The sequence below is a fragment of the Raphanus sativus genome, chromosome 6 (genome assembly GCF_000801105.2).
Source record: "Raphanus sativus cultivar WK10039 chromosome 6, ASM80110v3, whole genome shotgun sequence".
Classification (NCBI taxonomy): Eukaryota; Viridiplantae; Streptophyta; class Magnoliopsida; order Brassicales; family Brassicaceae; genus Raphanus; species Raphanus sativus.
Window position 1 is genome coordinate 28,743,643 of NC_079516.1, and position 24,375 is coordinate 28,768,017.

The 24,375-nt window shown below is 40.7% G+C and overlaps 3 protein-coding genes and 1 long non-coding RNA gene across 4 annotated transcripts; 1 reads left to right on the forward strand and 3 right to left on the reverse strand.

The window, feature by feature from the left end:
* Positions 1-6,451: 6,451 nt before the first annotated feature.
* Positions 6,452-10,182, reverse strand: LOC108831466 (uncharacterized). Its single transcript, XR_001946365.2, has 3 exons — positions 9,801-10,182; positions 9,569-9,655; positions 6,452-6,807 (listed from the first exon to the last, which is right to left on the reverse strand). It is a non-coding gene; the product is annotated as an uncharacterized LOC108831466 (long non-coding RNA).
* Positions 10,183-11,922: 1,740 nt separating this feature from the next.
* LOC130495707 (uncharacterized) lies at positions 11,923-12,273 on the forward strand. Its single transcript, XM_056987185.1, has one exon. The coding sequence runs from the start codon at positions 11,923-11,925 to the stop codon at positions 12,271-12,273; it is 351 nt and encodes a 116-aa protein (XP_056843165.1).
* A 668-nt stretch (positions 12,274-12,941) lies between these two features.
* On the reverse strand, positions 12,942-13,592 carry LOC130495708 (uncharacterized). The gene has a single exon (XM_056987186.1). The coding sequence runs from the start codon at positions 13,590-13,592 to the stop codon at positions 12,942-12,944; it is 651 nt and encodes a 216-aa protein (XP_056843166.1).
* A 6,450-nt stretch (positions 13,593-20,042) lies between these two features.
* LOC108808448 (uncharacterized) lies at positions 20,043-21,623 on the reverse strand. Its single transcript, XM_056987187.1, has 3 exons — positions 21,158-21,623; positions 20,433-21,069; positions 20,043-20,223 (listed from the first exon to the last, which is right to left on the reverse strand). The coding sequence occupies exons 1-3, from the start codon at positions 21,621-21,623 to the stop codon at positions 20,043-20,045; spliced, it is 1,284 nt and encodes a 427-aa protein (XP_056843167.1).
* Between the last annotated feature and the right edge of the window lie 2,752 nt (positions 21,624-24,375).

Consider the following 24,375-nt stretch of genomic DNA (forward strand, 5'->3'; position numbering starts at 1 on the left):
CTAATAAATAAAATAATAATATCTAATAATTATTATTTATTAGTAGGTGCCAAAAGATGAATTTTTTTAACAATTTTAAAACCGTCACAAAAGAGTAAATCATAAACACTAAACACTATATCCTAAACCCTTGGACAAATCTTAAACCCTTGGGTAAAAATCTAAACACTAAACTCTAATTTCTTGGATATACTATAAACCATTGGATAAATCCTAAACACTAAACTGTAAACCCTTGGGTATACCCAAAATCCCCGAATCAGCTCAGACCAAGTTCGATATCAGCCCATTATTAGAAGCACACTTGACCCAACTCATTAAGTAATAAAAAATCTAATCTCTCTCTCTCTCTCTCTCAATAAAATAACACAAAATCGTTAAATAATACATTTGTGAACATATACATAAACTACATTCATTAATTTTTAAAATCACTCAAACCAAAGATATAAAACCAAATTTGTTCTTCAATATCTAATTTCTCTCCCACTCCCCCCCCCCCCCCCCCCCCCCCCAAGTCAAAAATGTTGACATATTTTAGAAAAAATAAATTTAGAGAAAAATATATAAATTTGATGCTTTAAAAAAATGCCACAAAATCATCAGAGAAATATTTTTTCCTTTATCGTATATATACTCAAAACTATGCTCAATTAGTTTAAGAGATCTGAAAACTAAATTTGTTTTTCAATGTCTCTCTCGCATGAGGATGGTCGCATCATGTTTGCAGTTTTTTTATAAGAGTCCATTGAGCCTCGGATCATAAACATCTTTTCATAATTATATCACTATTTTCTCCTATCAAATTTTAAGCTTTGAATTTTCTTATATAAAGATCATTTTCTCCGCCACCCATATCAAAATCTGAGATCATTCAAGGAGCTGTAAAAATTAATTTTGTATAAAAAATATGATATTAAATTAAAATTAATTTTCACACTCAGCCTCATCTATTTCTACTAAGAGTTCATCGAGCCTAGGATCATCAATGTCTCTTAACAATGATATCACTATTTTCTATGATCAAGTTTAAAACTTTAAATTTTAATATATAAAGATCAGTTTTCTCTGTTGATCCAGTTTAAATTCTAAAATAATTCAAAGAGCTATAAACATTTATTTTCTCTAGAAATTTTGAAGTTAAATTAAAATTAATTTCCACACTCAGCATCATCTATTTTTACTAAACGTTTGAAGGGCCATAGATACAAAGTGAATGTTCTCATATTAATGACACCAAGATAATATTCATATAATAAATATTGATATATTTTAAGGAAAGATTTTATATTTTTATTGTCATAAATTGATATACTATGAGATGATTTTAATTTGTGCAAGTAATTAATATTATGAAGGTAAGTTAATAAAAACAAACTACCTAATATGTTCTCATATTAACTTGTGCAATAAGCAATGTAATCAATATGATTTTAAGAGTGTATGATTTACCGTATTTGTAATAAGGAAACTTATCACATTTCTTTGATTCAGGCAATTAATTAATATTCATGCGTAAGTAATACATAATAAGATAATTATTATATTTGTATTCTCATAAAAACTTTGATACCGTATTTGTAATAAGGAAACTAATTAATACATTTGTTACTTTCCTTTTTATACTAAGTCGATGATTAAAAAAATCAACTAATAAGATTAAGAGAATTATGCTTAAAAATAAAATATAATAATTTCTAAAAGTAATAACACATATATGATATCACATTTTCATTGGAAAATGATTGGTATTTTTAAAATTATATATTTGATTGTTTTGCCTTCATTTGACTCATATTAATACTATATATATATGTATAGTGAATGAGTGAATTTAATTAATATTATCAAGTTTATATTAATAATATAAACATAATAAAAACGTTTTTGGGAGAAAGTTATAATATTACACGTATTATGCCATTAATACATTTAATAAATGGTCGACATTTATTAATATTCTTGCGCAAGTTATGATTAATGAGATTAAGAATTAATTTAAATGGTCGACATTTATTAAGATTCTTGCGCAAGTTATAATATTACACGTATTATGCCATTAATACATTTAATAAATGGTCGACATTTATTAATATTCTTGCGCAAGTTATGATTAATGAGATTATGAATTAATTTAAATGGTCGACATTTATTAAGATTCTTACGCAAGTTATGATTATTGCGATTAACAATTAATTTAACTTTCCGATTAGTAGCTTGATTAGAAAAAAAAAAGAAATTACAAAAAATCAGCCAATAGAATCGCTTGGTTGATGAGGTTATTACATTCATGAAATTGGTTGATGAGGTTATTACAAAAAATCAACCAAAAAATCAAGCAATAGAACCAATAAATCAGAAAAAAGAAACTACAAAAAATCAACAAAAAAAAATTACATTCATGAGGTTCCAATAATGAATTGTGACGAAACGTCAAGGATTGTGTTTATTGTAATTCTGCATATAAGAAAACAAAGAAGAAATATATTATAAAATACATAATTGAAGATGTATACAATCCCGAAATTTAGTGACATTGATTATAACAAAATTTAGTGACATTGATTATAACAAAAAGATTGAAGATGTATACAATCCCGAAACAAAAACAAAATTGTATAGTTGATAGAACAAATCCGATGAGATGCATCATGAATGGATGGAGGAAGTTTTGTGGTCTTTTTGGTGACAAAAAAAAAACTTTCTCGTCTCAAAGATTGATAGAGAGACAATGTGGAGAGCAAGAGAACAAAATAATTGGAGAAGAAAAGTCTCGAATAAATTACCAGTAATGATGTTCGTCTGTGAGTTAAGTATTGATTATCATCCCTTGGATCATAAACCTGCTCAGGATCACAAAATATAATTTAAATTAGAACGATCAAAAACATAAAAAATACTTAAACAGTAGATGCGTGAGACTAAAGAATGGTTGTGTTGCTTGAACTCGACATTGAACTCTATATATATAAAGTGATGGTGAAAAATATTAATGACGCCAAGAATATTACTTGCTAGATTTGTGAAAGTAATTGGTTATACTAAGGTATGTAAATTAAATTACGTTTGATTAAAAGAAACATATTAAATTTGTAGTGTTAAAAACGATTATGCATATTATATGATGCGAGACTTGCGAGACTTGCGCAAGTAATTGGGTATAATAAGGTATGTAAATTAAATGACTAATGATTAAAGGAAACATAATAAATTTGTAAAATTAATCACGAATATGCATTTTATACGATGCGAAACTTGCGCAAGTTTTCAATATAAATAAGGTATGTTGATAATAATTAGTTTCCTAATAAAATATAAAATGTATTTCCCATTAAGACATTTAATGATTAGTCGACATTTATTAAAATTCTTCTGCAAGCTATGATTAATGGTCGCCATTGATTACGATTCTTGCGCAAGAAATAATTAGTGCGTTTGCCAATTAATGTTACTTTCCAATTAAAAGGTCGATGAAAAAAATAAATCAAAAAGAATAATTAGAAAAATTCGACCAATAGAAACGCGAGAATTTTCGTGAGAAGAAATCTGTGAGTGCCACGTGGCGTTTGTACTTCTCTTTTAATATATAGGAGGATTATAGATTGTTACAGTAAAAACATATTTTAAAATTCCAATCGTTTAAAAATTTTGATTTCGTAACTATTTTCCTCATTCTATTTTCCTGATTTCTATTTGTAATGCATAATTAGTGGCTAAAGTTTTAGTTATTACCAAGAAAACTATTCTTTCTATAAATATACATGAAAAAAAATTGTTAACATTTTTCACCCGATTTCAAAAATGTTGGATCTAATAAAAAAAATTTTGTAACTACCTTGATAAAAGATAGACAGTTAATTGTTTATGGAATACTTTTCTGAAATTTCATAAATAATCAGAAAAATACAATGATTTTTGAAGGTGATTGATAAGTGCTCCGAATGATTTCAGTGTTTTTTCTTTTCACAACCATTTTCATTTACCATTTATGCTCTAGGAAAATAATTTAAACCTACAGCACAAAAGTTAAATTAGAAAATATATTAGTTTTAGTGATTAATTTTTCGAGAGTTTCATATTTAAGTTTTTGATATAAATCTACATCAATAGAATCTATAGTTGCAACCGAAAAATGTACCGTTTATATTCCAAAGTTAAATGATTAAAGCCACAATTCTACCAATCAAGCACTTGAGATTCTTATATGATCGAAGAATCATCTCTACTAAATATGATTTTCTATATGTTGTTACTTGCTATTTTTTTAATATTATTGATTTTATGAGGAGATAGAAGATACTATAGATATTCGATAATTACTGTTGGTTATATATTAGTTTACTGCTGATACGTGAATTCTCCTATTGACCTCCATTTAGGGAAATGTAAATACATGTTAATCAGCATCTTGTATGGTATAATCAGAATAGATTAATAAATATAAATCAAATAACATTTTGTTAAAATAATAATTAAGATTTGGGTTGTGATTTTGCATCTAGCTAGTTATTTATGATTTTTTTTGTATCAAATAACAGAAATGATTGTAAGATGCTAAAAACGACCAATAATAGGATTCATTATCACTGTATGTTTATATTTAGTTTCAAGTGTTTGTTTTTTTTTGTTTTTTTTTGCTGAAATGTTAACTTTATAACAACAAAAAAAGTTGTACAATCTCATGATCCTAAACTAGGGGATCATAAGAAATAGGAACAATGGAATGAGCTCCGAGCACAAGAATGCTCTACTGTTAAATGGGAAAAAACAATATAAAGAGAAGACAGGGGTGGGCGTTCGGGTATCCGTTCGGGTTCGGGTCGGGTATTTCGGATTTTCGGGTATTTCGGTATAGGGATATAGAACCCGTTCGGGTATTTCTGTACTTCGGGTCGGGTTCAGATATTTTTAGTTCGGGTTAGGTTATTTCGGATCGGATTCGGATACTTAGATTTTAGAAGAAATAAAAATAATTTTTTTTTTAATTTTTTAAGTTTCTTATATTTAAAAATATAGATTTCACTTAACTGATTTTTCTATTTTTTATATATTGAATGATTAATAGATTTGGAGATAACATTTCAAAAATAAAAATATTAATTTGGCTATTGTTTTTAAACTTTGGATGTAACTTTTGTTAATACATGAAACAAAAAGTTTGACATGCATTTTAGATGAATATCAAATTATTTTCTTCATAATTATATATATACTATATGATCTTAAAGTATGTGTAACATCAATATAAATACTTTATATAAAATGAGAGATGTAAACTAGAAAAATAAGGGCAAGTATACATATGTTCGGTTATCTTCGGATATCCATTCGGGTTTGGGTATTACCCGTTCGGGTTCGGATATCCAATCTCTCCTAACTTAATATCTGTTCGGGTATTTTGCTACTTCGGTTCGGATTTCGGTTCGGGTTTTTCAGGTCGGGTTCGGGTGCCACTTCGGGTATCGGGTAAAGTGCCCACCCCTAGAGGACTCTGATCCACCTGGTAGTCTTTACAATGATATTATGGCAGCGCTGTCTTAGTATTCCATCTGCTCAGGCCTTCGTTGGTAGCCTCATCTCCACTCCCATACTTCAGCGCCATAAGCCGGTTCTGCATTTCGCGATGGACAGTCATGGCGATGTACTGCGCAGAGTGTGGAGGGTGTAGATGACGACGTCCATTTCTTTCACTGCAGATCCAATAAATTGAAGCTTGGAATGCCAACTGTACTAGCTGTGCGTCCAACTTGGTGAGTCTATTGTTCGTGATACTTGCAGCAGTCCTAGACCTGTCAGGATTTATGCGTCCAGCCAGGAACGGATTCATCAACATTGTCCAAACAGTATAGGTGAAAGGACAAGCAAAGAAGAGATGGTCGCGAGTCTCATCCGGTTCTCCACACAACATACAGATCTTCGTTTGACCCCATTGCCTCATTCTGTCTCTAGTATCCAGTCTATTTCTACAAGCTAGCCAAGTGATAAACGCCTGGCGAGGAAGAGCTTGAGGAAACCATACAATGCTGAACCACTCCACCGCCACATGAGAAGCTCGACTTTGCTCCCAAGTAGCTTTCGAAACAAACTTCTCTTCATATATGCCTTGGCTCTGCTTCCAGAGAGGACAGTCTTTGCCAGTCTCAGGCCTGGGAGGGGGAACACAGAGACCTGAGAAACAAAAACTTCCAAATCTAAGAGTAACTGCACCGTCTCTGTGTCCCTGCAGAGCCACCGCCACATGAAGAGGTGCTATTCCTCCATCAGGTGCTCTGTTTATCACTTTGTGAAGAACACTGCACCCAGTTGAAAGACAACTTCAGCTAATCATGTCAACTGAAGCCATAAGCTTTAACTCTTGCAGAACTCTCGAAAAGGCTCCAGCAATTGGGGACACTTGGTATATACTCGGAAAGCAATATCCTGCTACACCGAGGATGACCATTTTGCGCCGCAAGATACAAAGCAGTACTACTGTTTAGCTAATATGATATGTGATTCTATCAACCCGATCAATCAAATACAATCAAAATGTTAATATGTGAGGATATAAGTATATGAAATGCTTACATTAGCACCAAAACAATGAGAATCAAACGACCTCCTAAAGACCATTTTGGCAAGCTTGCTTTGCATCATAGTCATCTGTTTCTAGAACAGCTTGTATTCAGATTAATCTCAGAGTACTTTGATGATCGATAAGAAAATGTCAAGGACCAAGCGAGCTCTTACCTGTCCACAGATCTAACTTGTCCACGGTAGTTCCAGAGCAGAGATTGATATCAAGTCCTGACTCCATCAACTGATAAACTATTGGGAAAATTGGCAAAAAGAGACACTTTGAATTTTCTATTGTCAATTTAAGATTTTTCATACTTTGGTCATTTTTTCACTTGTTTTGCCCTTGGTTGATGAGAAAAATAGTAAACATAATTTTAAAAATGTAAAAAAATATGAAAAGTATTAGAAACATATGTATGATAATTTATATGTTTAAATTTATTTTTTTTTAAATAGGGAATCATATTTTATTTTCTCTTCTAGCCAAAATAGAATACACATTCCGTTAGTCTGCTTAATACAGAAAACCGAAACTAAGTATAATACATTGATCTATCTCGGGTATATAACGTAAACTAATGTTTCTTCATCCCTCTATCTGAGCTAGATTTAGTTACGTCAACATATAGCAGTATGTCTTCAGTGTACCAGTAGATATATAACGATATATATCTTGAACTCTATGATGTACCTAACTTAGAAATTGTGTCATAGGCACTTATGCCTTTTACCTTATGTGACGCCTAAGGAAGAATAGGGGTTGCACGTGTTGTACTATATTCTGGGGTGGGTATATTACGTATTCTAGGCAAACCCGAAAAAAATGGAAACTTCCATTTTCTGTTTTAGAAGTTTCCTAAATCTAACCTAAAAATCTTGGAGAATATTTTCTTGATATCCTACGTTTTCTTCCTCCTCCCACGATCCCCTTCTCTTTGTTCTTTGTGTTTATCGCGGCCTTCTCTTCTCTTCTCTCTTCTCTCTTTCTCTCTTCTCTCTTCTCTCTATCAACATGGTTCTAATATATGTCAAATCTGGTGAATGGATGTCTAGTTCCAGCGAGGAGTGGAGTTTCGTGGTAATCTAATACCTTGTGAGAAGAAAGAGTCGGATTTCGTCTAAGTGATAACAGACGAAGAGGAAGAACTGAAGATATCTAAGAGGAAGATGCGGTTTAGGAAATTAGAGACAAGAGATGGAAGGGATAACGGCGGAGAGATCGAAGAACAGAAGAAACCGAAGAACAAGAGAGCTTTCAATTCAGTTGAAGAATCGCCATTGAAGGGAACCTCCGAAAAAGAGGATGAAATTGTGAAATCGATGAAATTAGGGTTGGAGAAATTCCTTTTCCTCTTTTATCCTTTTTTTTAACTATTTCTTAATTTTTACTATTTTCACTTAAGTTAAAATAATTATTTTGATTTTTACTATTTTAATTAGGTAAATTAAAACGAAAATTATATTAAATTTTTTTTTTAACTTAATTGCTAAATGAAAGGTACTATGGTATTTATAGAAAATTAAAATCCTATTTCCCCAAAAAATGTTCCTAAAATCCTAGAGTAACAAATCTAAGATGAATGTATCTCTTAAATCCAATTTACTCTAAACTATTTGTGGATGTAAACAATAAAACCCATATTAGGATCATCGTAATCAATTCATCATTACCATAAAGGTCAAAACTTCAAAAAATCTCTGAGATAGTTATAGACACTGAAGGTGGAGTAGCGAGCAGCTTCAAGAAATTAAAAATGAAAAACTTTTGCTAAGGAAAAACAGCAATTCCACATCATCTGATTGAGAAATATTACACTGCTTGAAATGTTTAATTACAATTGCAGCACTGTGATAATAATATAAACAAATTAGGAAACACTGAATAAGATGGAGACAGATTTCATCAGATGGAAGTAGAGATGTCAAATGGGCGGGATAAAAATGGGCGACCCGTGTCCAAATTGATATGGTCTAAAATGGGCAGGTCCGTTTTGGTCCATAACTAAATTTTTGTCCACATGGACAAACCCAATTATATCATGGACAATATTGGACTTAACCATTTGGACAATGTGCGGCCCAAAAATCTAAAATGTCTAGGTTTAGCAAATTGGGAAAAACTCAATATTTTTTCGACATTTTTCTGAAGCCTAAAGGTTTGATTTATAACTGTTTATGTGTGATTTTTGTAATGGAAAACATAATTTCTGCCAAAACTGAAAAACATAATTTCCCGCCAAAGCCGGAAAAAATATAGTTGTCTGCCAAAACCGGAAAATACAATTTTCTGCTAAAATCGAAAAATCAAATTTCCCGCCAAAACCGAAAAACCAAATTTTCCGCCATAACCGAAAAATACAATTTCCCGCCAAAACCGGAAAAATCAATTTCTACCAAAACCGAAAAACCCAATTTCCCACCAAAACTGAATAATTCAAGTTCCCAAAACCGGAAAAACGCAATTTCCTGCCAAAACCAGAAGAAAAAACGTAATTTTTCGCTAAAACTGGAAACACAATTTTCCGCAAAAACCAGAAAACACTATTTCCCGTAAAACCAGAAACACACACAATTTCCCGCCAAAACCGAAAACATAATTTCTCGCAAAAATTGGAAAAACACAATTTTCCGCCAAAACCGGAAAATACAATTTCTCGCAAAAACCGGAAAAACGCAATTTCTTGCCAAAATAGAAAACGCAATTTATCTTTTGTGAACTTGTGTGTTTTTATGAAGTCTAGAACATGAAGTTTAGAACTTGTATAAATTTTACTTTTTAAAACTGAAAATTGTGTTGTTTACATTAAGTGGTCATATAGGCCCATGGACAGCCCAACAAATGTAATAAATCATGGTCTTATTTGGTTTTGGTCTCATTTGGACATGGTTCTATTTGGGCTTCGACCAAATATGTCCTGCAAAAAAATAAAACCCATTCGGACATGCCCAAACCCGCCCGGCCCGCCCAATTGACATCTATAAATGGAAGGTTTCCAGTACAAAATTTTACCTAGTGTTCCTCTGTCTAATGAGAAAAGGCCAACAAAGGCAGAGCGGTAAATTCTGTAGCTCCTTTCCTTTCTCTTCGGCCCATGATCTGAACAAATAACATAAGAGGATTCAGACACTCAGAAAGTCGGTTATGAACAGATTGAAATTCATTGGTTAGAGATCCGAATGCAAATAGTTTCTTTGACATAAAACACAATATAGTTGGGGCTGCATAAGAAGTAGGACCTAACCATGGAGAGAGATTTACGCTCCACTCAAGTTCATACTACAACTCGCAAAATGTTTGACTCTTGTACTTCATAGAATGATCTATTACTTTTTGTGTATGTATTCCTATTTTTTTTTGTATGGGACAGGAAGGTGAATGAGGACATTTAGGAGTACGCAAGGGAGATAAAGAAGCTGTCGGAGAAAATCAGGGTGGTTATCTGAAGGATTAGGGTTACGTCGTGAAGCGTTGAAGGAAGGTCTAGGCGTCGAAACAGTGGAGTAAATGATGAAGGCCATCTTCTATCCACCGCGTCCAGATTAATGGGCTTCTTGACCCACGCCAATAACACGCAATGAACCAAAAAAAGAAAGAAAGCCCAACACCAACCAAACTCGATCTGCCGTGGAAAAAAAGAGCACATCCCATTGGATGATTTTATTGTCCGACGTGGAGACCCTCTCTAATCAGTATATCCCGCTTTTACTACTTGTTGATATGCATGATTTTAAAAATATATTTAAAGTCATTTGCTAAATTAATTTATTAAAAAGAAAAAATTCACAATTTGGGTCATAATTTGTAGGCTGAGCCACGAATCATCATTTACTCATTCAGCGATAGAGATAACGCTGCATATATGTATACAAAGAACAATAACAACAACAAAAGAACTCTTTATCTCCTCAGAGCTCTAATTTATTACAATACAACTTTAATAAATCATACAACAAAACAAGCAACATCATCACCGGCCCATATGTAACATATACGAAGTCGAAGCAACAATCATGTTCCCGGCCCCGCGCTTGTGCAGGGACCATGCCCCTAGTATTCATAATGGGAAAATGATTGATGATGTAACTTTATTTATTAATCAATAATTTTTTTTATATTCAAGTTATCCGATACCATTTTATTTTTCCAAATTTCTTTAGTTTTAAGAGATAAAAATTTAAATAACATAAAAAGTATTATTGGACAATAATAGTACACGGAGTTTTGTAATTCTAAGAACATTGTTAATGAAATTTTTTTTATGCTTTTTTGTATCGCTTCAGTATCATTTCTGTGTAAGAGAACATGGAGATCTCCGTTTTAAGATTGGGAGTCAAAGTCTTCGACCATACGGTGATTAAGATAAATTTTACAAGTGTAAAGTGGTATTCGAATAGACAGGCAGAAACTGTCTTTTTAGTTTTTTTTTTTTGATAAAATGTGAATATTATACCAAAATGGAACAAACGTTGAATATTATACTACTTGCCCGAGACCAGCAAACAAAAACTTTCATAACTTGTTACCCGACCTTACAGTGGATGCTCTTATTGATCAGGGCTCCCGAACTTGGAATTTACAGGCTATTAGAAATTTGGTGGATCCCCAGAATGCAAAAATTATTGAAAGTATTCCGTTAGGAAGATGCCTGGCAGAAGATCAGGATGGTTGGCACTTCACCAAGAATGGAAAGTATTCAGTTAAATCAGGATATCAGGTCGAAAGGGTCTATCCGGATAGAGAGAAACCACCAGATTTTCATGACCTACAGTAGATGCTTTGAAAGCATTTTGCTGGAAAGTAAAATGTCCTCCGAAACTAAAGCACTTTTTGTGGCAGATTACATCAGGATGTTTGTCCGTTAAGAAAAATCTACAAGCAAGAGGAATGAAAGGAGATATTTGTTGCGATAGATGTGGCTTTGAAGAGGAATCAATTAACCATGTGTTTTTTTGAATGTCCTTCAGCTAGGCAGGTTTGGGCTTTGTCGACGGTCCCAACGCAAATAGATTTTTTCCCCACGAGTTCGCTATTTACAAATATGGATCATTTATTTTGGAGAATAAAGGATTACATGGAATCTCATCAATTTGCATGGATACTATGGTATATCTGGAAGGCGAGGAACACTAAAACATTTAATAATTTAGATACGGACCCTCAACTCACTCTTTCTATTGCAGAAAGGGAAACGGTGTTGTGGAATGAGGCACAAGAGCTTAACACGAGGACACCAATACAAGCAGATACAAGGACAACTCCAATAATCCCAGGACGATGGTGTTTCACAGACGCTTCTTGGAAGAAGGGAGATCTTTTTTTCGGGCCAAGGATGGTATAGCACTCTGGAGGGTTTCACGGGTTTAATGGGAGCAAGGAACACAAGAGCTAGTTTATCCCCTCTACATGCAGAGGTGGAGGCTCTAATTTGGGCATTAGAGTGTATGAGAAACCTAAGACAGCGTCAGGTGACGTTTGCAACGGATTGTTCTCAGTTGGTAAAGATGGTGTTGGAACCAGAGGAATGGCCAGCTTTTGCACCTTATTTGCAGGAAATCAAGAAATTGCAAGAAAGCTTTCACAATTCACAGATCATTCATGTACCAAGAACGGAGAATTCAAGGGCGGATTGTCTAGCACGAGGTGTCAGACAGCAATCGTCTTTCGTCGTTCACATGGATGCTGAGTTACCTAACTGGATTACGGAGTCTATATGAGTCTGTTTTCTACTTGTCTACAAAAAAAAAGAAAAAAAAAGAGCCTCTATAGCAACCGAGCTCTTGTTCGTGACCCGATTGCCATCGCGATCGGGTTTATGCCGTGGTCTGAGGTCCGTTATCCAAGTGTTTGAACCTATCGCAAAGCTAAGATTCTCTTAGGATGCTTGTTTGCGGAGGTTCGGTCCTTTGATAACAAAGTTCCGTTTGACTTTAAGAAATCGTTATTTTCTTAAATCGTTGATTTATCAAGTCGTTGATTAAGAAATCAACGATTTCTTAAGTCGTTGATTAAGAAATCGTTGATTTCTTAAATCGTTGATTAGGAAATCGTCGTTTTAAAGAATCGTTGTCTTAAAACAAGATTTTAAGGAATCCGCCTTGGAACTTCAAAGAGGCCGTTCTCTCAAACCGTGAGGACCCAGAAAACGATCAAGATATTAAATCGAAGCCCTCGCCGAGACGGGTCTGGTGAGCTCGGTCTCGGCGACTGAGCTTCGTATGGAACTGAGCTTGTTCTCTATCTCAGTCGCTATAGCGACCGAGCTTCGTATGGAACTCGGTCGCTATAGCGACCGAGCTTCGTATGGAACTCGGTCGCTATAGCGACCGTGCTTGTTCTCTAGCTCGGTCGCTATAGCGACCGAGCTTCGTATGGAGCCCAGTCGCTATAGCGACCGAGCTTCGTATGGAGCCCAGTCAACAGGAAGAAGGACCTCTCCCAAGGTTTGTTTGACTTCTCCACTGAAGCCTACGAGGGGAGTTGCCTTTTTGGTTAGAGCTGCAGGTTCCAAACCTAGGTCGGCGAAGGCTGAATAGAAGATTATGTTGCTGGAGCTCCCATTATCTACCAGTGTCCGCTTGACCAAGCAGTTTGCTATGGTAAGTGAAATGACGAGAGCGTCATGATGAGGGACGAGGAAACTGATCTCATCTGTTCCAAGGAGCAGGCGCTTGGGACCCTCGGCCTCTCGGCCGTTCCTGGCATTGCGAGTACTTTTCTTGGCTGCGGCACTGCTAATTCCGCTCACCTCTGATCCACCTGTGATGACGTGGATCACCCGGTCTTGTTGTGGCGGCAATGCAGGAGCTGCCTTGATAGGGAGGCGTGGACCTTCTTTATTTAGAAGGTTCTTGGGTTTATCCGAGAGGAACTCCCGCAGGTAGCCTTTCTTGAGGAGTTCGGCGACTTCCATCTTTAGGGCTATGCAATCCTCCGTAGTATGACCATGATCACTATGGAGCTCGCACCATCGCTTGGGATTTCGATTAGCCTCCGCGGCCTTCATCTTAGGAGGCCACTTAACTTGAGGACCCATTTGTCAAAAGACACCGATCAGCTCTGGTTTAGTTATCGCGAGATGGGAGATGTCAGGCCAATTAGACACCATCATCCCTTCGGATCTAGGCAAAGGTCGATGTTGATACCTGCCCCTATTCGGGTTGCTAGTCTCCCTGGCGGGCTTAGAGTGAGAAGACTCGTCGCGGTCATTCCTTGTAGGCTTTGACGGCTTCTGATTGTACTTCGGATCGGCTTTAGCCCTACTAGCAACATCTTATTCCCATCTTACTTGAGCCCAAGAATGGGAGAGCACGTCTTCTATAATCCTGCACTTGTATTTGATCAGCTCCTTGTAAAGGTCTCCCTCTGGAAGTAGACCCCTCTTGAAAGCTGAGATAGCCGTATCAGCGTTGCACTCAGGAATAGCCACCTTCGCCTGGTTGAAGCGAGCTATGTAAGAACGAAGGGGCTCATTCCTATGCTGGAGGATCTCGTAGAGATCATCCGAATTCTTCTCTAGGTCACGGCTGCTAGCGAACTGATCCACGAACTTATCGCTAAGGGCTGCAAAGGATTTGATGGATTTGGTGGGCAAGTTGATATACCACTGAAGAGCGGGGCCGGCCAAGGTTGATCCGAATCCTTTGCACATGGTAGCTTCCCGTGCATCTCGAGGGATTGCTACCGCTAGCATGCGTTGCTTGTACTGAGCAATGTGATTGTCGGGATCCCCAGTACCTTCGTACATCTTTATGCTTGGGAAAGAGAACTTTCGCGGCATCTCCACAGAAGCAATCTCTTCCACGAAAGGTGTATCGGAGTAGGACCCCTGATTGCTTCTTCGAATGGGAGGAGCCGCCCCTGGGACCTTTCTACCATAGATTGAATGGTGCCGAACCTTTCGGAGACCACTCTTTCTAAATAGGATGCTAGGGCTGGATCTGAGATCTTGGGATCGTCAAGTGAATACTCCTCGTCCTCCATATCGGAATCGCTATCTACTTGTATTCGAGTCCTATCGTTCGCGGCTCCTCGAATCTCGGGTTCGTCTTCGGTTGAGGCGGGTCGATGAGGTACCTCTTCACTATCTTGCGGCGTGTAGAGTGAAGCCATGGTTCGCACCTTAGTCCGGAACCGCTTTCGCTTTTTGCTAGCTTCACCGAGGGTATGATTCTCTTGTCGGAGGACAAGATTCTCCGCCTCTATGGCGTCTAGCTTCTCGGCGCTTTGCTGTAGTTGCTTCGAGTGCTCTCCAAGTTGGTCTTTTAGGGTTTAAAATTCGAGGAGAAGTTCAGGACCTCCGGGTGTTGTCTCCCAAGCTTTGTGAAGATCGGTGACCTAACTCTGAAGAGACTCAAGCTTGTTGAGGAGCTCGATCTCTCTGGAGTCATCTCCGTCTGGTTAGCGTCGTCCTTTAATGCCATCGTCACGTAGTTGGATCACTCCCCTCTCTCTAGCGCCAAACTGTTAGGGTATTTTTGTGTAGGATCGTTTTAGTACTACGGAACACTAGAGAACTTGTATGAAAGAGTTGTAAATCGAGAGCAAAGAGATGTTATTGAGTTATTGAGTTCTAGCCGCCTAAACTCTAATCTCTATGTCTCGAAGTGTCGATCCCTTATTCTAGGGTTTGGGCTCCCCTTTTATAGTTGTAGATGTCGGCTTCAAGTAATAGAACTCTTCCATAATCGGAAAAATGGAAGTTTCCCCTTAGGTAGAAAACTTCTATTTTGCTCCAAGGGGTCGGTCCGATCTAGGGGTCGGAACTAAGGCAGGGGTAGATCTCTGGTATCTTCTTGAGCAAGGGTCCGGAAGTCGAGGACTTAGCCAGAAGCTGGAGAAAGCTCATGTCTGGATATTTTTCCCCAACACGGTACTGTTGCTGTAGCAACACATTACTTGTGTGGAAGGTTGAGAAATCTTTTCAAGCATATCTTCTTCCATTATATCCTCACCACATAGTTTCAATCTTGAAACATTTTTCAACATTGCTGAGTTATATTGATCCACAGACTTGAAGTCTTGGATCCTGAGGTTTTTCCATTCGTGTCTAACCTTTGGTAAGAGCACCATCCTTTGGTGATCATATCTTTGTTTCAACACTTTCCAAAGGTCTAGAGGATTCTCAATGATTAAGTATTGATCTTTGAGACTCTCAATCAGGTGATGGCGAATAATTAATATTGCCCTATATTGACCTTTTTCAGTAACACTGTTGTTCTTGGTACTACATTCACCGAGGCCCTTAGACTTTAGGGTGATCTTTGTATCCAGTGCCCATTGAAGATAATTATCTCCAGAAAGATTAAGGGCAGCATAATCAAGGTTATTGATTTTCGACATCTGAAAACAAATATATATACTTTTAGAAATTTTATAGCTTTATATAAATTTTTTATGTCACATTGACTAAAAAATTTCTAACAAGTATCTACATGATGCAAACTATATGATCAAAGTTAGAATGCATTATGTCACACGACCATACGATATGGATCAAATCCATACGGCTACTAGATGATGACAAGCCACACGGCTCTGGGAACCAAAGTTCGCACGGTCGATTTTTACTAAGTAAAATATGGAGGAAGGACAAGATAACCCGACTTTCCCTGAAGGTCCGGATTCTCTGCGTAACAACACAAAATCGAAAAAGATAGACAGACGACAAATCGTAAATTAAAAGTCGCTCAAAGGCGTTTTATTAATTGAATGATACGAATACAAAGTTTCTCCGAAAAAAGAGAAGAGATATGCTGCGACAGAAAATATAGAGCTGCAGGCAGCAAAACGTCCTAAGCCTTGCCTTGCTACTCTAACCACCTAAGCCCTAAGTTCTCTAAGCTAACAAGAATTCTCTAAATCTGTAAATTTCGGATTTGCTCTGATACCTCTGCTCCTTGCCCCCAAGCTTCTTTATATACTCCTCCTAAGACGGTCTATTCTCCCTTTGGGCCAAATCTATCGCGAATCGGGCTTTTCCATTTTCGTCGATCTTTCATGGTTATTGGGAAACTTGACATTTATCTTCGGGAAACTTGACATTTATCTTGTTATGTGAAGATAAACACAAACCACTTATCTCGAATTTAGTTTAAAAAATCGTAAATGAGCCATTCGGTCATGTTTGGACCCTTTCGGGCCGTTCTTTAGACCTTCGACGTTTTTACGATTTTTCCGAGAAAGTACTCTTGTCACGATATCGATCTTCCGAAAGATCCCCAACTCCTCGTAGAGTTGAGATGATTGGTCTTTAAGATAACCGTCACCGTCTTATACGATGAATTGAAATCTATCCGTTAACCGAACCTTTCGCGGTTTTTCCGAAACTTCCTCGACGATTCCAATCGAAACGAAACGGGAGTTTTAGATTCACGATTTCAAGGATTCGTACAGCGAGGCTTCAAGCAAGGATGCAAAGTATGAAAAATGGGCTGTACTCGCTGAAAAACCCACAACCCGGCGCCCAGGATGCGAGTCTGGGCGCCCGGCGCGCAGAAATAGGACGTCCGTCCGCACGCCCGGCGCCACGGATGTGAGTCTGGGCGCCCTGCGCCCAGGATGCGAGTCTGGGCGCCCGGCGTGCAGAAACGGGACGTCCGTCTGGACGCCCGGCGAACAGAAACGGGGGTTGTCTGTCTGGACGCCAGGCACCCAGAACGTAAGTCTGGACGCCCAGCGCCCATGACGTAAGTTTGGGCGCCAGGCGCCCAGGACCCGAGTCTAGGCGCCCGGCAAGCAGAAACATGATGTCTGTCTGCTCGCCCGGTGACCAGGATGTGAGTCTGGGCGGCGGCGCCCAAGGCGCGGGTGTGGGCGCCCGACGTGCAGAAACGATCCGGCGCCCAGAAGGTAAGTCTGGGGGCCCCGGAGCCCAGGACGCGAGTCTGGGCTATACGAGCAGAAACAGGACGTCCGGCGCCCAGCCCGTAAGTCTGGGCGCCCGATGATTCCAAACGAAACGAAACAAGAGTTTTAGATTCACGATTTGAAGGATTCGTACTGCGAGGCTTCAAGCAAGGATGCAAAGTATGAAAATGGGCCGTACTCGCTGAACGACCCACAGCCCGGCGCCCAGGATCGAGGTCTGGGCGCCCGGCGCGCAGAAACGGGATATCCGTCTGCACGCCCGGGTCCCAGGATGTGAGTCTGGGCGCCCGGTGCCCAAGATGCGAGTCTGGGCGCCCGGCGTGCAGAAACGGGACGTCCGTCTGGACGCCCGGCTCCCAGGACGCGAGTCTGGGCGCCCGACGAGCAGAAACGGGACGTCCGTTTGCTCGCCCGGCGCCCAAGATGTGAGTCTGGCCGCCCGGCGACCAGGACGCGGGTCTGGGCGCCCGGCGTGCAGAAACGGGACATCCATCTGAACGCCCGGCGCCAGAACGTGAATCTGGGGGCCCGGCGTGCAGAAACGGGACGTCCTTCTGCACGCCTGGCGCCCGGCGTGCAGAATCGGGACGTCTGTCTTAGCGTCTGGCGCTTAGAGCTATGTCGTGGTCGTGCTTGTTTTAATTCCGTTTTTCCTTTCAGTGATTGTTTTACGGAAAGTCTGTAGATAAAAAATAATCTTAGCCGTTGATTTCGAGATAACCGGCTTTGACCCCAACAGGTAGCCCCCAGCCCGTAAAACTCGGAGACGATTTTGCGGGCGGAAGATATGAGTTGAAAATCGGAATTTTTGGCTTAGAGTGTTTTATTGCGGAAATCCATGTCATCCTCAATTTCCTATAAGTAGTAGCTCATCACTTCTCATTCTTCACACACTTCTCTCTTTCAACTTCTTCCCCTTTGATCTCTTAAGCAAAAAATGTCTTCTTCCCAACCTGAAAAGAAGCATTCCGACGTCGAGATGGGCGAAGCCAGCCAAGCCTCGCCGGCATCAACTGTTCCTGACGCTACGCAGTCGTTTGTTGACGGGTTCCTTTCTTTCAAGGACAAGTTGTCGCCACGCAATGCCGAGAAACGGGCCCAAGCCAAAGCACTTAGCGTTCCTTCTTCGCCAGTGCCTCCGTCCCAAGCACCCGGATCCGAAGTTCCGTGCAATGCTCCCCTTCCTGTGGAAAGAGCCGTTGTTTCTGAGCAGACACTCGATTTTCAAGCTCGTCCCTCAGGTTCCACTATCGCTCCGATTGTGATCTCTGGTCAGGAAGATGCGGTGGAATCGATGCCTTTTCCTTCGGAAAAGAATAAGGAGATCGTTTTGAGACTTCTCGCACCTTGTGCCGCACCGCTACCTAAGGGACGCATGAGGGCTGGTCCGCAACCGGGTCGGTGAAGAGGAAAAGGTGTGCTATGAGTGAGGAGGGCGAGCCTTCGGGATTGTTATCGCAGCATCGTTCAAAGGTTTGCTCATGGTTTATCCACAGTATCTTTCTTTCTTTTCTTTTGCGATGAACCTTACCCTCTCTTTCGTGGACAGTTCGTGTCGTTGATCGATGGGATGCTTGGTGACTGTGGGTCAGAAGTCGCGCGCCTATCGAAGGAGTTGGAGTCGTCGCAGGGGGCTTTGAAGCGTACCGAGGCTGTGTTACAAACCATCGAGAATGCCCATGCCGCCCAGACGTCTCAGCTCGAAGTCCGAATCGGCGATCTCGAACGCGACCTCGGGAAGACCGCGAGTTCGTTGCTCAAGTTGAAGAAAGAGAACACAAGTCCTCGGAAGTCCGTCGTCTCCAACAGAAGGTTCAGAGTCTCGAGGGGATGGGAGCCCGCTGGTTGACTGGGACCCTTGATCCCCGTGATGACTTCTTTGCTCGTTTGAGGAAGATGGATTTTTAGCCCATGGGCGAGCCGCAAGCCTGCGACAAGCGCTTCATACTCTGCCTCATTGTTTGATGCGTGAAAATCCAAACATAATGACTGCTCTAGGATTTCTCCGGTAGGTGAGGTGAGTCGAATCCTGATCCCGGATCCTTGTTTAGACGACGATCCGTCGACGTGAAGGACCCAAGTCGAATTCGGCTCTTCGTTGGTTATGTCTCCCGTGGGTAATTCTACCAAGAAATCAGCGAGTACTTACTTGTGATTTCGCGCAAGTCCTTGGGCGATATTCGACATCGTACTCACTTAATTGGATTGCCCACTTTGCGAGTCTGCCAGACTGGCTTGGGCTGTGCAGAATCATCCGCAGGGGGAACATGGTGACAACCACTATGGTATGAGACTGAAAATACGGTCTCAACTTTCTTGCCGAAGTTATGACGGCGAATGCCAATTTTTCCATAAATAGGTATCGAGTTTCCGCGTCCAATAGCGTCTTGCTTACGCAAAAGATCGGGTTTTGTTCTCCGCGTTCTTCTCGTATCAAAACGCCACTGACTGCCGATACGGAGACCGCGATATAGAGGAATAAAGGTTCGCCCTCTACGGGATTTGCGAGAACGGGAGAAGTGGCCAGCTAATGTTTTAGCTGTTGGAAAGCCTTCTCACACTCCTCCGACCACTCAAACTTTTTGTTTCCTTTCAACGTTTCGTAAAACGGAAGGCACTAATCGGTGGAGCGCGAGATGAAACAATTCAAGGCCGTGACTCTTCCGGTTAATCTTAGGATTTCTCGTTTGGTTCTCGGGGAGACCATTTCTATCAGTGCGTCGATTTGTTTTGGATTGGCCTCTATCCCACGGAATGCTACGAGGTAACCGAGGAACTCTCCCGATGCTACCGCGAACCTGCATTTTGCCGGGTTAAGTTTCATGTTATGCTGGTTCAGCCTCGCGAAACACTCTTCTAGGTGAGTTATATGATCGCGTTCGTCAAGGGATTTTACGAGCATGTCATCGATATACACTTCCATGGTTTCTCCGAGTTTTTAGGAAAAAATTCGGTTGTCGAGGCGTTGATATGTGGCACCAGCGTTCTTAAGACTGAACGGCATTACCTTGTAGCAATATGTTCCGCGATTGGTGATAAATGCAGTTTTTCGCGATCGTCGGGGTTCATCATGATCTGATTGTAACCAGAGAAAGCGTCCATGAATGACAAGCGCTTGTTCCCCGCGGTTGCTTCGACTGGTCGGTCGATATGCGGAAGCGGAAAACAGTCCTTTGGGCATGCCTTATTGAGATAGGTAAAGTCGACGCATACTCGCCACTTGCCGTTTTTCTTTTTGACTACGATGGGATTGGCAATCCAGTCGGGATATTTAACTTCTGTTATCGACCTCACTTTGAGGAGCTTTTCGACTTCCTCATTAACCGCAGTGGCACGTTCGGGTCCCAGCTTTTGTCTCTTTTGTTTGACGGGTTTGTGAGTCTGGTCGATGTTAAGTTTGTGACATGTTATGCTGATGTCGATTCCCGGCATATCTTCCGCGGTCCAATCGAACGTATTGAGGTTATTCTGGAGACACGCTATGAGCTCTGCTTTTAGCGGTTCGCGGAGATTGGCTCCAATTTCGACGCATCGCTCTGGGTAGGACTCGTCGAGGTAGATCGAGACTACCGGCTCGCAGGTAGGTTCACGCTTCCCTTCTAGGGATTCAGCTCTTTGCGACTGCCGGAAGATCTCCGGGGAGTCTTGCAATGTTGGTTCGTGAACCATTTGCTTTTTTCGGGGGGTTTCGATCTTGGAGTTTTTTCATTTTAACCCAGCGGCTAGGCAGACTTGCGATACTTCCCCGATCCCCTTGTATTGTTTCGACCCCAGAAGGTGTCGGAAACTTGAGGCACAGGTGGAATGTTGAGGGGATCGCTCGCATAGAATTCAACCATGGAGTTCCGACGATCACGTTATATGCTGTCGGACCGTCGACCACCAGGAATTCCACATTTTTGGTGACGCTCCCAGTTTTGACTGAGAGATCAATCGAGCCAAGGGTCATTGTATTGTTTCCCGAGAGTCCAACTACTAGACTGGGATCGTCTGTAATAGTGTTTAGATCGATCCCCATTCTCTCGAGGGTGCTCTTATAGATAACATTAGCCGAGCATCCGGTGTCGACCAATATTCTTGCTACGTCGATGTCCTGAATCGTAAGTTCGATTACTAGGAGGTTGTCACGAGGTTTGGCTTGACTAGCCGTTGCTCGATCCTCGAACGACACGATGTTGCGGACAGACGACGTGGTCATGCTGAATATAATCTTAATCGACTGGCGGTTTTTGAGTTAGAGAATCCGACCCCCCCCACCCTCCTTCTAGAGCCAAAATGTGGGAACCGAAATTCGAACGGTCGATTTTTACTAAGTAAAAGATGGAGGAAGGTCAAGATAACCCGACTTTTCCTGAAGGTCCAGATTCTCTGCGTAACCACACGAAATCGAAAAAGATAGACAGACGACAAATCGTAAATTAAAAGTTGTCAAAGGCGTTTTATTAATTGAATGATACGAATACAAAGTTTCTCCGAAAAAAGAGAAGAGATATGCTGCAATAGAAAATATAGAGCTGCATGCAGCAAACCGTCATAAGCCTTGCCTTGCTAGTTTAACCACCTAAGCCCTAAGTTCTCTACGCTAATAGGAATTTTCTATGTCTCTAAGTCTCGGATTTGCTCTGATGACTCTGCTCCTTGCCCCCAAGCTTCTTTATATACTCCTCCTAAGACGGTATATTCTCCCTTTGGGCCAAATCTGTCGCAAATCGGGTTTTTCCATTTTCGTCGATCTTTCATGCTTATCGGGAAACTTGACATTTATCTTCGGGAAACTTGACATTTATCTTGTTATGTGAAGATAAACACAAACCGGTGTATTTATCTCGACTTTAGTTTAAAAAATCGTAAATGGGTCGTTCGGTCATGTTTGGACCCTTTCGGGCGTTCTTTAGACCTTTGACGTTTTTACGATTTTTTCGAGAAAGTACTCTTGTCACGATATAGTTGAGATGATTGGTGTTTAAGATAACCGTCAATGTCTTATACGATGAATTGAAATCTATCTGTTAACCGAACCTTTCGCGGTTTTCCGAAACTTCCCCGACGATTCCAATTGAAACGAAACGGGAGTTTTAGATTCACGATTTCAAGGATTCGTACTGCTAGACTTCAAGCAAGGATGCAAAGTATGAAAAATGGGCCGTACTCGCTGAACGACCCACAGACTGGCTCCCAGGATGCGAGTCTGGGCTCCCGGCACGCATAAACGGGACGTCCGTTCGCACGCCCGGCGCCCAGGATGTGAGTCTGGGCGCCCGGCGCTCAGGATGCGAGTCTGGGCGCCCGGCGTGCAGAAACGGGACGTCCGTCAGGACGCCCGGCGCCCAGAACGTAAGTCTGGGTGCCCGGCGCCCAGGACGCGAGTCTGGCGCCCGGCGAGCAGAAACGGGACGTCCTGTTTGGGTATTTTTGTGTAGGATCGTTTAAGTACAACGGAACACTAGAAGATTCGTAAGACAGAGTTGTAAATCGAGAGCAAAGAAATGTTATTGAGTGTTTTGGTTGGGACTACAACGTATTGGTGTATAAACCCTAGTTCTAGTCGCCTAAACTCTAATCTCTAAGTCTCGAATTGTCGATCCCTTATTCTAGGGTTTTGGCTCCCCTTTTATAGTTGTCGATGTCAGCTTCAAGTAATAGAACTCTTCCATAATCGGAAAAATGGAAGTTTCCCCTTAGGCGGAAAACTTCTATTTTGCTTCAAGGGTCGGTCTGATCAAGGGGGTCTGACCTAAGGCAGGGGTCGGTTCCTGGTTTCTTCCTGAGCAAGGGTCCGGAAGTCGAGGACCTATCCAGAAGCTGGAGAAAACTTATGTCTAGATATTTTTTTCCAACAGTTTGCCCCCTATTCCTTGATTTGCTCGTGGAAATCAATGGATAACTTGTGCTTCTTGAACCTTGGTAGTTTTCTTTTAGGACGGAGTATTCCTTGGGCACCTTATCTCCTTGCAGTGAATCAGGCTGGGATCTTGATTGGTGAATGAAATGCTGATATTATGAGGCTCTAAAAATCATAGCTTCCCGGAGCGTCCAGATCCATGTCTTTACTTGTTTTTAAATGAAGAGATGAGATGGGGCGTTTCCCTTCAAAAGAATCAAGGGGTACGAGCCTTGCCTTTGAGCCTGATTGAATGGAGTGGGCTTCGCGAAAAGGCCCAAAGACGGTTGAGTTTCTCCGTTTGGCGCCCATTTGGTCGCGTGGCGATTCGTACGAGGCGTGTGGTCATCACCCTAGGGTTTCTTCCTCCTTTCTCTCATTTGATCGAGACCAAAGCCCTTTCTTCTCATTTCTTCTCTACTTCTCTCAAACATTTCTCTCAGCTGCTCCCTTTCTCGAAGATTTCCTCTCGCTCTTTGACAGGTAGCCGTCTTCTCCCTTCTCTTTTCTTTTCTTAGATTGATAATGTCCAAAAATTCCCCTAGCAAAACCCTAGACTCCCCTGTAGATAGTAGGGTTAGATCTGAAACCCTAGGCTTGATGAACTCTTCTTCTCTCTCCCCGAACCCGTAGCTGATGCGGAGGGTCCCCATCTTAACGACGCGGAGATCGTCTCCTCCGAAGATGAAGCCGAAGGGTCTCTACTGGTGGGTCCGGTTTCTAGGATCGGAAAGAGAGACGTCGATGAATGGAGGAGGAAGTACGATCTTCCTCAAGATCTAGAGATCCGAATTTCGGATCCTTCCGACAGGATTTCAGATTTCAGAGTCGACGAGATCCCGATCTATGAGGCGTACTTCGAGGCGGGCTTTCGGGATGGCGTTCCTTCTCTGATCGCAAAACTCTCAGAGCATTTGGACATCTCTCCGGGTCAGCTGACTCCTCCAGCCTGGAGGACCTTGATTGCGATTCAGAACCTCGGTAACTTGGAGCGCTTGGTGATAGGAGTGAACGAGGTGCTCTACTCGTACTATGTCGCTGATCTACCTGGATCAAAAGGGAAGTATTA